This window comes from Anomaloglossus baeobatrachus (genome assembly GCF_048569485.1).
Source record: "Anomaloglossus baeobatrachus isolate aAnoBae1 chromosome 5 unlocalized genomic scaffold, aAnoBae1.hap1 SUPER_5_unloc_24, whole genome shotgun sequence".
Lineage (NCBI taxonomy): Eukaryota > Metazoa > Chordata > Amphibia > Anura > Aromobatidae > Anomaloglossus > Anomaloglossus baeobatrachus.
The window spans coordinates 189345-202192 of record NW_027441800.1 but is presented as its reverse complement, the minus strand read 5'-3'; the positions used below and the strand labels follow the sequence as shown (position 1 = coordinate 202192).

The following is a 12848-nucleotide window of genomic DNA, read 5'->3' as shown; positions in this document are numbered from 1 at the left end:
GTTGTTGGGGTTAAGGTTAATGATGTCACGGCATCTATCAGATACTTGACATTACTAACCTAGTCAGTAATAAAAAAAAGACAAAAAAAAATTTTTATTTGAAAAAACACTCCCCAACACATTCCCGATTTCAGTAATATTTTGAAAAGAAAAAAAAAAATCCGGTCTACCGTAATCCATTGTGGAGGTCCTACGACGATTTTGTACCTTCCAGAATATGGGTGGCACGCTTTGAAAACGTATCCCCCATTTTCTGGAAGTGCAAACCCTCCATGGGAGGAGTGTGGGTGCAGTGATACTGCACTCACACTCCCCGGGTCCACAGCATGACAGTGTGAGCTGGAGTAAGCTCAGTGTCTGCTAGCAGGGAGCCGGCTGAGAGCCGCACTGCACATGTGGCCAAGATCTTCTGAGAAGGAAGAGGAGGGATCATGGGGGATCGTCGCTGCAGGAGGTAACGGGAGACCGGGGATTGACAGGGGGTGACCTGGCTGAACCAGGGGAGAACTTTGATGTTGCATCTGACATGTCAGATACGACAAAACTCAGAGGAGGAGGATGATCCATTTTAGTTGATTGGGTGGGGGGGGGGCATTTTGGCCACATTTGGGGACCGGGGGAGGCGACTTATCTCCCATCTGACATGATTAATCATGCGAGGTGGGAGATAAATCATTTTTTTCTGCCCTAATCATGATCTCCAGGGTCTGAGCTACCCTCTGTGGCTGAAACCACTGAAATGTTCCGATGCTGGGGGGCGGTATACACTTGCTTTCTTTATTGTTTGCTGGCAGCAGCAGGAGTAGATTAACACTATGACCACTTGGACATAATTTTACTGCCCGCGGTCATTAAGGGGTTAAAATCTCCGAAACCAGTTTAGAATATCTAAACTTTTTTATTTACATAATTTTTCTAGTTTAGGAGTGAAATATAATGTGGGCACATTTTGTAATTGGGATAATATTCGCTATTTTGCTGCCTTCATACAAGAAATGGGTGGTAAATTGTGCGTCAGCGAGTGCACAGACCCGGACGCCATGTGTGGCCCCTCTTCTTCCGTTAGAGACAAGAATACATCGAATCCTAATCCCATTGTCCTGTTCTTAACCGAAAAACTGGGAAATTATTTGTTTTTGCACTTTTTTATTTTCCTACTCTTATTCCGGGAGCAATTACTCTTTTATTTTTCCATTAACATTTTCGTATGAAGGATTGTTTTTTTGTTATAACGATAATGTGCTACTTTACGGTTGTACTATTTACATAGCACATTTCATGTTTACTATTTTTTAGTACCCAAATGATATCTCACCTCCCTTATCTCCATTAATTTTACATATCGGCTCATCTCCTTCCCATTCAGGTCCTTATAATATCGGATCCTCTCAGTGGAGATCTTCTATATAAGAGAATTCTCCTGATTGCCCCGTGAAGGATGGATATGGACAGGGACAAGATGGCGGAGAGGATATTACACCTCACCCTAGAGATCCTCTTCCGGCTTACTGGAGAGGTGAGAGATTCTGATGACGTCACATTACATCATTCTTATCTATGGGAATAACAGATGGACAGAACTGGAGAGGTGAGGACTCTGGAAATGTCTGCAGTGAGATTTATTACTGTGTCTCTCCATAACCAGGATTACACAGTAGTGAAGAAGACCTCTAGTGAGCGCTGTCAGGCCCCTGTGTCTGAGGGATGGGGAAGACCCCTGAGCCCAATCACGGGGCCTCCACCTCAGCCCCCGATACATGAGGACATCAATGACCAGAAGATCCTAGAACTCACCTACAAGATGATTGAGCTGCTGACTGGAGAGGTGACACTGGGAATGCTGGGACATTATACAGTAACGCTATGAAGGGATTGGGGGTGACGGTATCATTGTATGTGTCAGGTTCCTATAAGGTGTCAGGACGTCACCGTCTATTTCTCCATGGAGGAGTGGGAGTATTTAGAAGGACACAAAGATCTGTACAAGGACGTCATGATGGAGGTTCCCCAGCCCCTCACATCACCAGGTAATAGACAGGACTAAATACACACGGCCTATAATTATCTGTATGTAAGGAATGAATTCAGTCCCTGTATGTGTCTCCTCCAGTTCTATCCAGTAAGAGGACAACACCAGAGAGATGTCCCCGTCCTCTTCTCCCACAGGACTGTGACCAAGAAGACCTCGATGTTCCTCAGGATCATCAGGTAGATGGAGAGAAGGGGCCATGAAATCTCCCTATGATGTGTAGACGGCTGTGAAGGTCTTGTGCTCAGTCTTGTTTTATCCTCCAGTATTATATGTTTTATACTTGTGTAATGAGAGCGGTGGAGATGGCAGGATTAGACCTAATCATAGATGGGACTTCTTCATCTGGCTGTGACGTTTGTATCACATTTATCCCGTTCTCTACACTGAACACTTACATCAGGGTTTTGACACCAGGTTATCAGAGAGAGAGAGAGAAGTTGCCCCTATCCCATGGGTCAGAAGGTCACAGCGCACGCCAGCACTAGGTGGATCTGCTTTGCCTTTCACGTAGCTGTGCAGACTATCCTTGTGCTGGCGCTGCTAGGGTTAAGCAGACTCTTGTGTCTTTCGTGGCTTACCATCCTGAGTAGAGTTAATCAGACGGCCAATAATCCGGTACCGGCGGATCACTGCCAGATTTAAAAAAAGAGTCCGATCCGCTCTGGAATCCGGTGCCCATATTAGTCAATGGGGACCGGAATCCGGAGGTTAAAAACGTTTGTGGAGGGGCTAGGAGCGAGCGCGGCATACTCACCGAGGCGCTGTCATGGCGGCACACTCCTTCCGGGTCACGCTGTTACCTTCCGGAGCCGACTATTAAATGTTCATTGTTTTCCCCGCCCACCGGCGCGTGTTGGTTGCAGCTAGACGCGCCCCCACTCTGAATGGCAGCGTGTCAGCTAACTGCAACCAATCACAGGCGACAGGACGGCCGGTGGGTGGGGAAAGCAGTGCACTGTCGGTCAGTTCACAGTGGTAAAGATAAACACTCGGGAGCCCAGTTATAGCGCGCGGCTGCAGCCCCAGCTGTCGCACTGTATCTGTGCTGTGTATACAGTGCCCAGAGTCAGACGTGCGAGGCTTTGCCAGGTGCTGCCATGGCAGACTCACGTGAACCCCTCGCATGTGTGATTCCGGTGAAAGTAAAAAAAAAACGACGTGCGGTTCCCCCTATTTTCATCCCCAGCCATGATAAAGCCGGTTGGGGCCTGGTATATCCCAAGCCCGCAACCGCCCGGTATTGCCGCATCTATTAGATGTGACCATACCGGTGTGCGATACCGGCTCTTCCCGGAGGCGTGATGCGGTGCCAGTCGGGGTAATAGCAGGGGTTAATAACAGCACACAGCTGCTACTAAACCCTAGGTTGTGTGATGGCACAGGCGTCTATCAGATACCTGCATCACACTTACCTGTAAGTGACAGTAAATAAACACAGACACCGAGAACAATTCTTTATTTGGAATAAAATACAAACATCGCCTGCTTCACCCCTTTATTAACCCCCCAACACCCTGCAGCTCCGACGTAATTCACACAATGTCCCATGCCGCTTCAGCTCTGCTACACCTGAATATCACAGAGAGCGGCACGACCGACCGCTCTCTGTGAGCTCCAGAAAATGAATGAGCTGCGCATTGAGCGGTGACGTCACTCAGGTCATTGGCGGTCACAGCTGGAGATTCCCACGGTCCTTCATCTGTGATCGCAGGTAACCTGACCTCAGGTGGAGGTCACTGAGTTCACAGACCTGCATCTCCTAGCAGAAAAATCAGTTTTTTTGGCCAAGAGATGCAGATTTTGTGCTGAAATTTTTATACCATATTTCTGCATCCAATCTACACCTCCTGGCAAAAAAACGCGGTGTTTTGGCGGAATATTTTTGCCGCGGTTTTTGCCACGGTTATTTTTCCGCGATTTTTGCCGGGTTTTTTTTGCCAGGAGGTGCACATTTGGTGCTGAAATCATCTGCACCAGCTTTCAGCACCAAATTTCCACCTGCTGGTAGAATTTTTTTTTTTTTTTCCATCCCCAGCCATGATAACGCCGGCTGGGGGCTGGCATAATCTCAGCCTGCTGCTGTCTGAACATGAGCATGCATGTACCTAGAAACACATGCACGCTCCTGTCAGAAGTGTGCAGCTGTTCTGCGATGTCAGACTAGCAGGAGTTCCTCACAAGTGTGACTGCGGCGTAGAAAAAAACTGCTTGCTTTTTTTTTTTTTTAAATAAATAATTAAAAAAAAAAAAAATAACGCGCAGTTCCCCCCAGTTTTCATCCTTAGCCATGATAACGCTGGCTGGGGGCTGGTATATCCTCAGCCCGCAGCCGCATCTATTAGATGTGACAATACCGGCGTGCGATACCAGCTCTTCCCGGAGGCGTGATGCGGTGCCAGTCGGGGTAATAGCAGGGGTTAATAGCAGCACACGGCTGCTGCTAAACCTAGCTTTGTGTGATGGCACAGGCGTCTATCAGATACCTGCATCACACAAACCTGTAAATGACAGTAAATAAATACACAGAGAACAATCCTTTATTTGAAATAAAGTACAAAACACACCCTGCTTCACATCTTTATTAAGCCCAAACACCCTGCAGCTCCGACGTAATCCACAGGAGAAGTCCCACGTCGACACATCCAGCACTGCTACATCTCAGAGCGAGCAGCTATAGAGAAGACTGCCCGCTCTGAGTGCAGCCTATTACTGAGCCGCGATAAGCTATGACCGCAGCAGAGCTGTCACAGGCTGGGGGGCGCGTTAGCCTCTAACCAATCACAGCTGAGAGGACGGCCGGTGGGCGGGGAAAACACGGAAAACTGTGTGATTGGGTGCACAGCACAGGAAGTGAAAGCGCGACCCGGAAGCAGTGTGCCGCCATGACACCGAGTCTTGGTAAGTATGAAACGCTCATTATATGGTTTTTTTTTTCATTTTTATTAATTGCCGATTCCGGATCGTGCACCCGGAATCCCGCGCCCGGGCTTGGCCCGGAGATAGCGCTGAAACCGCGCGTATCCAGACATTTACAGTCTGGGTCCGCTCAACACTAATCCTGGGTTGTCTCAGCTGTTCTGATTTCTGCACTCCCCCATTATAAGTACTCACCACTTTACCCTCAATAGTTGCCAGTGATAACTTGCTTTTCCATGGTCCTGGCATGGAGGTGAGAGCCATGGTAAGAAATATTGTTTTGAATTTGATCCTGGAGATTGCTGCTTGGAAGTCTTCTTTGGTGTCTTCTTATTGATCATCTCCCTTTTTATTAATTTCTCTTTCCATCCCCCTTTTTTTACCACTTGTTTGGGAATGCAGTTTCTTTTTCCTATGTCTGTCGTTTTCCTTTTGTGTCATTATCATAAAGCAGGACTAGTGTTCCTCCTGCCCTGCTCACTAGACACAGTTGTGATTAGGGTAAGACGGGTAGACACGTGATTGTCGCACAAGGGAAAAGAACCTGTCTTGGGACATCGGGGAGCTCAGGGTTGCTCAGAGTAAGTGACAGGGTGTATCCTTCCTGTTCTTTTCTAGAGGCAGTGGTTCCCACCCCATCTTTCTCATGATACACCACTCAGCCTCTTGGTGGAACACAACAACCAGGGACTGCCCTGTATTGGTAACTGGTACCTACTGTCAGCAAAGTCCAACCTCAGAGGCTCTGGTGATGACTGGGTAGGCACTTAATCATGCCCCTCCGGGTAAGCCTGGTTCAGGGCGCAGTGAGGTTACGCCCTTCTCCTAATCCTATTAGCATGACAGGTTTACATGTAATTCTTCATATGACATGATTCACAAGAAACCCTCAAAGGATCCATTCAGTGTAATAAGGCAGCAGAGTTAGTCTGGACTCCTCATGGCAGCGCGGCAATCATCCTTATCTAGTGAACGGTTATCTCCAGTAATTGTATTATTTCAGCGGATTCTTTATGATGTTACATTGTCATCTTCTCCCCATTCAGGTCCCTACAATATCGGATCCTCTCAGTGGAGATCTTCTATATACGAGAATTCTCCTGATTGACCCATCAAGGATGGATATGGACAGGGACAAGATGGCGGAGAGGATATTACACCTCACCCTAGAGATCCTTTTCCGGCTTACTGGAGAGGTGAGAGATTCTGATGACGTCACATTACATCATTCTTATCTATGGGAATAACAGATGGACAGAACTGGAGAGGTGAGGACTCTGGAAATGTCTGTAGTAAGATTTATTACTGTGTCTCTCCATAACCAGGATTACACAATAGTGAAGAAGACCTCTAGTGAGCGCTGTCAGGCCCCTGTGTCTGAGGGATGGGGAAGACCCCTGAGCCCAATCACGGGGCCTCCACCTCACCCCCCGATACATGAGGACATCAATGAGCAGAAGATCCTAGAACTCACCTACAAGATGATTGAGCTGCTGACTGGAGAGGTGACACTGCTGGGAATGCTGGGACATTATACAGTAACGCTATGAAGGGATCTGGGGTGACGGTATCATTGTATGTGTCAGGTTCCTATAAGGTGTCAGGACGTCACCGTCTATTTCTCCATGGAGGAGTGGGAGTATTTAGAAGGACACAAAGATCTGTACAAGGACGTCATGATGGCGGTTCCCCATCCCTTAACATCACCAGGTAATAGACAGGACTAAATACACATGGCCTATAATTATCTGTAAGTAAGGAATGAATTCAGTCCCTGTATGTGTCTCCTCCAGTTCTATCCAGTAAGAGGACAACACCAGAGAGATGTCCCCATCCTCTTCTCCCACAGGACTGTAAACAAGAAGACCTCGATGTTCCTCAGGATGTGTCTCCTCCAGCTCTATCCAGTAAGAGATATCTACTCATGTACTTTCTGCACTAATTTTGTGGTTACATTTTTAGGCTTTCTGCTCTGGGTTTTATCAGCTGTATTTTCTTTGCTTCTGCTTCTTCTGCTGTTTGTTTCTAGTGTCTTCTCTATGTCATTATGAAGGCAACTCAAAGACCTGCAGAGGTTCATGAATACCCTGTTTCACAGAAAATACGACCACTGAAAATAAGACCTAGCATGATTTTATGGGATTTTTAGAGAATACTTGAAATATAAGCCCTACTCCAAGAATAAGCCCTAGTTAGAGTCAGGGCCAGCGTTGGGAGAGTCAAGCTGTGCAATTTCTTAGGAAATCCACTCTCTTAGGGTCCCTATCAGTTGTATTCTAAGGTTGACTGTTTAAGGACCTTTGATGGCTTCAAAGTCATATGACATGAGGTAACCAAAGGTCTCTTAATTGCAGGAGTCTAAATGAATTGAACAGGACACAGGCTGGCATGCAGGACTGGCATTAGGGGAAAGGGAGAGCAAACTGGACAATTTCACAGGCCCCCATTCTCCTAGGGGCCCAGTGTTTATATGCCAATTATAGGACTGCTTAAGGACCTTTTTGACATCATGTCATGTGACCAAAGGCTGGTGTGTGTGTGTTCATGCCAATTTTAACCAGCTTTGCCAAAATGGGCAGCGCTTGGCCAGAAGAAGGGTGTGATGCAACCGCTTCTCTAATTCATAACAAACTGCGGCGTTCCCTATACCAGAAATCTCACTCCAGTCCCTGACGTCAGTTTTCAGTGTCCATCGCCAGTCTTGATGAATTGGAGCCCCAATGTTTGACTGCAAGAACCCTGCTACCTGCTTTGGTTACAAAGCCTAAGGATAGGCCAGCAACGTTATAGTCCCGGACAACCCCGTTAAATATCCGGCATCTGTCTATAACTATTTTATGCTCGTCTTTGAAAAAAAATATCTTTGAAATTGTCTATGTTGTGGATCAATGTTACAAGGAGATTTTTGCAGGTTTTGCGAACTGTCATGGCGGCGTCAGGATCTGTGGAAATTATAGATTCTGGTACTCTGCATGTTCACTTCTCTGATGTCTGTGAGCAGCGCAGGGAGACGCACCCGTCGAACCACAGGCTTGAGTAGGCTAGCAAGAGTTATTCTCTGCGGGGCTGCTTGTTAATGTCTTTGATCACATGCTGTAGAGGAGAAAGTATAGCTCCCCTTCTGTATAAGCTGGCTGGATTATTTAATTAATGCAAGCTATAGGTTACCTATACTGTTCTGGTGAGGTGTTGTGATCCAGACTTACGGTTGGTTGTTGTGTATTATTGCTGTGGACTGTTGTGGTGTTAACCCCTGTTCTCTTTTTGTTGCTGCCTTTCTGCTCTTGCTTTTCTCCTTAGTCTCTCACTTTTTATTTCTGTGAATTTGCAATGTGTCTCATTTGTCTTAATCTATGTTTCCATCATATTCCTGACCCTTTCTTTCCCGAAAGATAACAGATTAGATTTGGTCAGGAGAATAGTAAGTCACGGGACTTAGGCATCTCCATCTTAAGGGGTAATCGTGAGGTTAGGAATAGTTTAGGGTCCCCTAGCGTGAGGGACAGTATAGCAACTGTCCCTCATTATCCTGTAGTCATATTGTGACAATCAATTTATTTACTGTAGCACATTCCAGAGAACTATTAACGAAGTTAATTAACGAAGATGTAACTCTTAAGGCCCCGTTACACGCAACAACATCGCTAACGAGATATCGCTGGGGTCACAGAATTTGTGATGCACATCCGGCGTTGTTAACAACATCGTTGCGTGTGACTCCTACGAGCGACCGCTAACGATCCAAAAAGCAGTAAAAATCGTTGATTTTTGACACGTCGTTCCTTTCCCAAATATCGTTTCTCATTCAGGACACAGGTTGTTCGTCGTTCCTGAGGCAGCACACATCGCTACGTGTTACACCCCGGAACGATGAACAGCAGCATTCCTGCGTCCTCTGGGGAACGAGGTGGGAGTGACGTTCATGCAGCTGCTCTCCGCCCCTCCGCTTCTATTGGTGCCCGCTGTGTGATGTATGCTGTGACGCCGCACGAACCACCTGTTACGGGGGACCTTCAGATTAGGACCAGGGGATATATATCCTAAATCGTCAGTCGGGGCCCACCGTGCTCCAGATGACAAAGGAGCTGCTGGCACTTGAGGGTTAGGCGGAGACTATAGAGCTGGGTGGCTCTGAGATAACCCAGGGAATCTGGAACCGGTCACGTGTGTAGAGAAAGACACGTCAGACCGGACGACACCAACCACGTGTGCAGGGAACACGTCAGGCCGGGTGGTGACCAGGTAACGTTGACCAGTAGACCGCCACGAAGCGCCCTGTCGGCCACGTGTGTAGGACACGTCAGGCCGAGCGGTCCTCCGATTAGCGTTTCTGGTCACCTCTCGACTGGCCATGTGTGTGAAGGACACGTCAGGCCAGATGGTTACACCAGTAGCATTGACCGGGAAGCCGAGGAGGATAAGGAACACCCTATTAACTCCACAGGGGTCCTGGGGTACGCTGTCCGTGCGCGTAGGGGGCACAACCGACTGGTGGGGCAGCAGGTGCGTTGTCCGTGTGCGTAGGGGGCACAATCGGACAGGAGGCGCATCAGCCGCAGCCCAGTTAACGCCACTGGGCTGCTACAGCAAGACTGGAGCGGCAGGAGGGAAGCACGGCGCCTGACCCTGATGTGCTGAGCCACGAATCTTGGCGTGACAGGCACCGTTCGCCTAACCCTACCTACCGCTTCCGAACATAGGCTTATGCCGCAATGAGGCTCTAACATGAAGGTGTGCTCTGACTGAGCAAATGTGAAGACTGCGCACCTCCATGTTGTCTCCAGCCCCCTTTTTATAACCTGGGTCCGCCCCAAACCCAGGGTGGACCACAATGGCACCTCCAGGGACCAACAGCAGAGTGCCATGTCATCAGCGACGTCACAAGCGGCCTATCCTAAACCGCCACGTCACTGATGACCTCATGGCAGCCACACCCAAACACTTCACCAGTCATCGTCTGACGACCAATGGTGAGGTGTCGTGTCATAGGGCTGGGCCTCATAGTCGGAGTGGCCACATCATTAGGACACCTGATGCCCTCTGGCCTATCAAGGCCTGCCACCTCACGGACATGCCCAGTGAAGTCCTTCCCGGACTTTGCTCCAATGCACTAAGTGCCTGAGCATGCTCAGTAGCCTAGACAACAGTCTCAGAAATCAGACTATCAGCCTGAGCATGCTCAGTAGGCACAACACAGGACTTAGACACAGCACGCAGTCCAAGCACCTGTGCAAAGAGGCTTCTCGCACTAAGTGTAGGGGCATGCTCAGCAGCCCGAACCGAGGACTTAGCCTCAGAAATGGCGCTATCAGGCTGAGCGCATGCTCACTAGGCTAAACACTGGACTTAGGCTCCGGCTGGGGTAAATCGGCACACGCATGCGCACTAGCCGCCTCTGCACACTTAGACATGAGGTGCAAGCAGCCAGCTGGACGACCCGAGGCACGGCCAAAAACGGCAGCCAGCGCCTGGGCGCAACTGGAACCGCAGCAGGCTGCTTGCGGCTATGGCGGCGCCAATTCTAACACCACTCCCTTAAAAAAGAGTTTGTTCGCCGGCCACAGCGACGTCGTTAGGAAGGTATGTGCATGTGATGCGTACTAGCGATATTTTTCGCCACAGGCACGATTGGCCCGTAACGCACGCACGACGGGGGCGGGTGCGATAGCTAGCGACATCGCTAGCGATGTCGCAGTGTGTAAAGCGGCCTTTAGATGTCGAAATTGGACAACAGATTTATGGACAAAACATTTTTTTCCTAATTTAATTTCTAATGTTATGGTTTAAAAAAAATGTACTTTCAAGATATTATTAAAAAATAATAACATTGTGTTTATTTTTAACAGATGACTGTACTCAGAGTTCAGATGGAAATCTATTATCTTTAGAATTTAAAACAGATGATGAAAGTATCACACATGATACATATGAAGAGCATGCTGTTGTCCCAGATATACCTCCAGTCCTTCCCCGGAAAGCTTTATCATCTGATCTTTTCAAACAAGTCCAAAATTCGGATTTATCACAGAATTGTAAGCAAAATAAAAGATACAGAAGGAATGTGGAACATGAAACGGCTCCTACAAGGGACAAACCATTTGCATGTTCAAAATGTGGGAAATGTTTTACCAGGAAATCACATCTTAATATCCATCAAAAAACTCACACAGGGGAGAAGCCATTTTCATGTTCAGAATGTGGGAAATGTTTTATTCAGAAATCAGATCTTGTTGTGCATCAAAGATATCACACCGGGGAGAAGCCATTTTTATGTTCAGAATGTGGGAAATATTTAATTCGGAAATCAGAACTTATTGAGCATCAAAGAATTCACACAGGGGAGAATCCTTTTTCATGTTCAGAATGTGGGAAATGTTTTATTCGGAAATCAAATTTTGTTAGGCATCAAAGATATCACACCGGGGAGAAGCCATTTTCATGTTCAGAATGTGGGAAATATTTAATTCGGAAATCAGAACTTATTGAGCATCAAAGAATTCACACAGGGGAGAATCCTTTTTCATGTTCAGAATGTGGGAAATGTTTTATTCGGAAATCAAATTTTGTTAGGCATCAAAGATCTCACACAGGGGCGAAGCCATTTTCATGCTTGGAATGTGGTAAATGTTTTACTAGGAAATCAAGTCTTAATATCCATCAAAAAACTCACACAGGGGAGAAGCCATTTTCATGTTCAGAATGTGGGAAATGTTTTATTCAGAAATCAGATCTTGTTGTGCATCAAAGATCTCACACAGGAGAGAAGCTGTTTTCATGCCTGGAATGTGGGAAATGTTTTACTAGGAAATCGGGTCTTGTTCACCATCAAAAAAATCACACAAAATAAACCATTTTTATGTTCTGAATGTGGAAAATGTAATTCTCAGAAATCAGATCTTGTTAAACGGGAAGAAGTTGTACAGAGAAGGAACCTTTTTCATGTTGTGAAATTGAAATGTTTAACTGGTAAAGCAAGTCTTGCCGACATCAGAAAACCAACAGGCCAGGGCAGCCATCCTTGCTTACAGAATTTGACAAATGTTTTTATCATTAATCAGGTCCTGTTGTCAGATCAGTCACACGGGAGAAGCCATCATGATGTAATTCAAAGGGTTTTTTTCCAAAAATCGGCTACAATTGCTCAAGTAAGAATTGGTGAGGGAAAAAAACATTTTCTTTCTTTTTAGAAATTATTGTATTTTTTTAGACCATAAGACACACCTAGGTTTTGAAAGAGGAATATAGGGAAGAAATTAACGCAAACAATGTAGTCATGAAGCATTGTTATGGGGGGAATCTGCTGCTGACACTGTTACAGGGAGAAAATCCCCCAATTCAGTACTAGTGTTCCCCATTCTTGGCCCCTTCCAGGTATATGTGTCTTCCATACTCGTATATTTGTCTTTCATCCTGGTATATATGTTGCCCATTTTTATCCCATCCTGGTATATATGATCCCCATCCTGGTATATATGGCTCTTGCCCTTGTATATATGTCGGTTAAAGCAAGGATTTAAAATATAACTTTTAATATCAATAATCTAAAATCATGATAGAACAAAGTGCAGTGCATGAATAAATAACAATAAATAGATAGATCTCACCCAGTTCTTCTCCTGAGGAGATCAGATACCACCGGAAAAATCCAAGGCAGAAGCGAGCCAAACTGGACATGAGGGGGAGGGGACCAGTATCAAAGTTCCTTACCCCTTTCGTGCCCCTGCAGAAAAAGCTTCCACCCTTACAAGGGCAGCACCCAAGTCAGGAATGCTAACCCGATGAAAATGCACACCCTCCCAATGCGTTTACCTCTCTGTGTAGTAAGAGAGTTCATCAGGGGAGAAAATATTCAAGTAAAGCCTGCAGTGGCAGGACAATACTACACAAAGCACGTTAGTGG

The 12848-nt window shown here is 46.6% G+C and overlaps 1 protein-coding gene across 1 annotated transcript; it reads left to right on the top strand.

Annotated features, from left to right (window-relative positions):
• Window positions 1-1926: 1926 nt before the first annotated feature.
• On the top strand, window positions 1927-12600 carry LOC142259060 (uncharacterized). The gene is made up of 7 exons (XM_075331586.1): window positions 1927-2027; window positions 2111-2208; window positions 5995-6144; window positions 6274-6453; window positions 6535-6658; window positions 6742-6855; window positions 10795-12600. The coding sequence occupies exons 1-7, from the start codon at window positions 1943-1945 to the stop codon at window positions 11793-11795; spliced, it is 1752 nt and encodes a 583-aa protein (XP_075187701.1). The 5' UTR covers window positions 1927-1942; the 3' UTR covers window positions 11796-12600.
• The last annotated feature ends 248 nt before the right edge of the window (window positions 12601-12848 follow it).

What these genes read in the sequence shown, in the direction of transcription:
- LOC142259060 (XM_075331586.1), top strand. Translation starts at nt 1,943, where the DNA reads ATGGAGGAGTGGGAGTATTTAGAAGGACACAAAGATCTGTACAAGGAC. An exon ending in CCATCCCTTAACATCACCAG is followed by an intron (nt 6,659 to 6,741) that starts GTAATAGACAGG and finishes TGTCTCCTCCAG; the next exon opens with TTCTATCCAGTAAGAGGACA. An exon ending in GTCTCCTCCAGCTCTATCCA is followed by an intron (nt 6,856 to 10,794) that starts GTAAGAGATATC and finishes TATTTTTAACAG; the next exon opens with ATGACTGTACTCAGAGTTCA.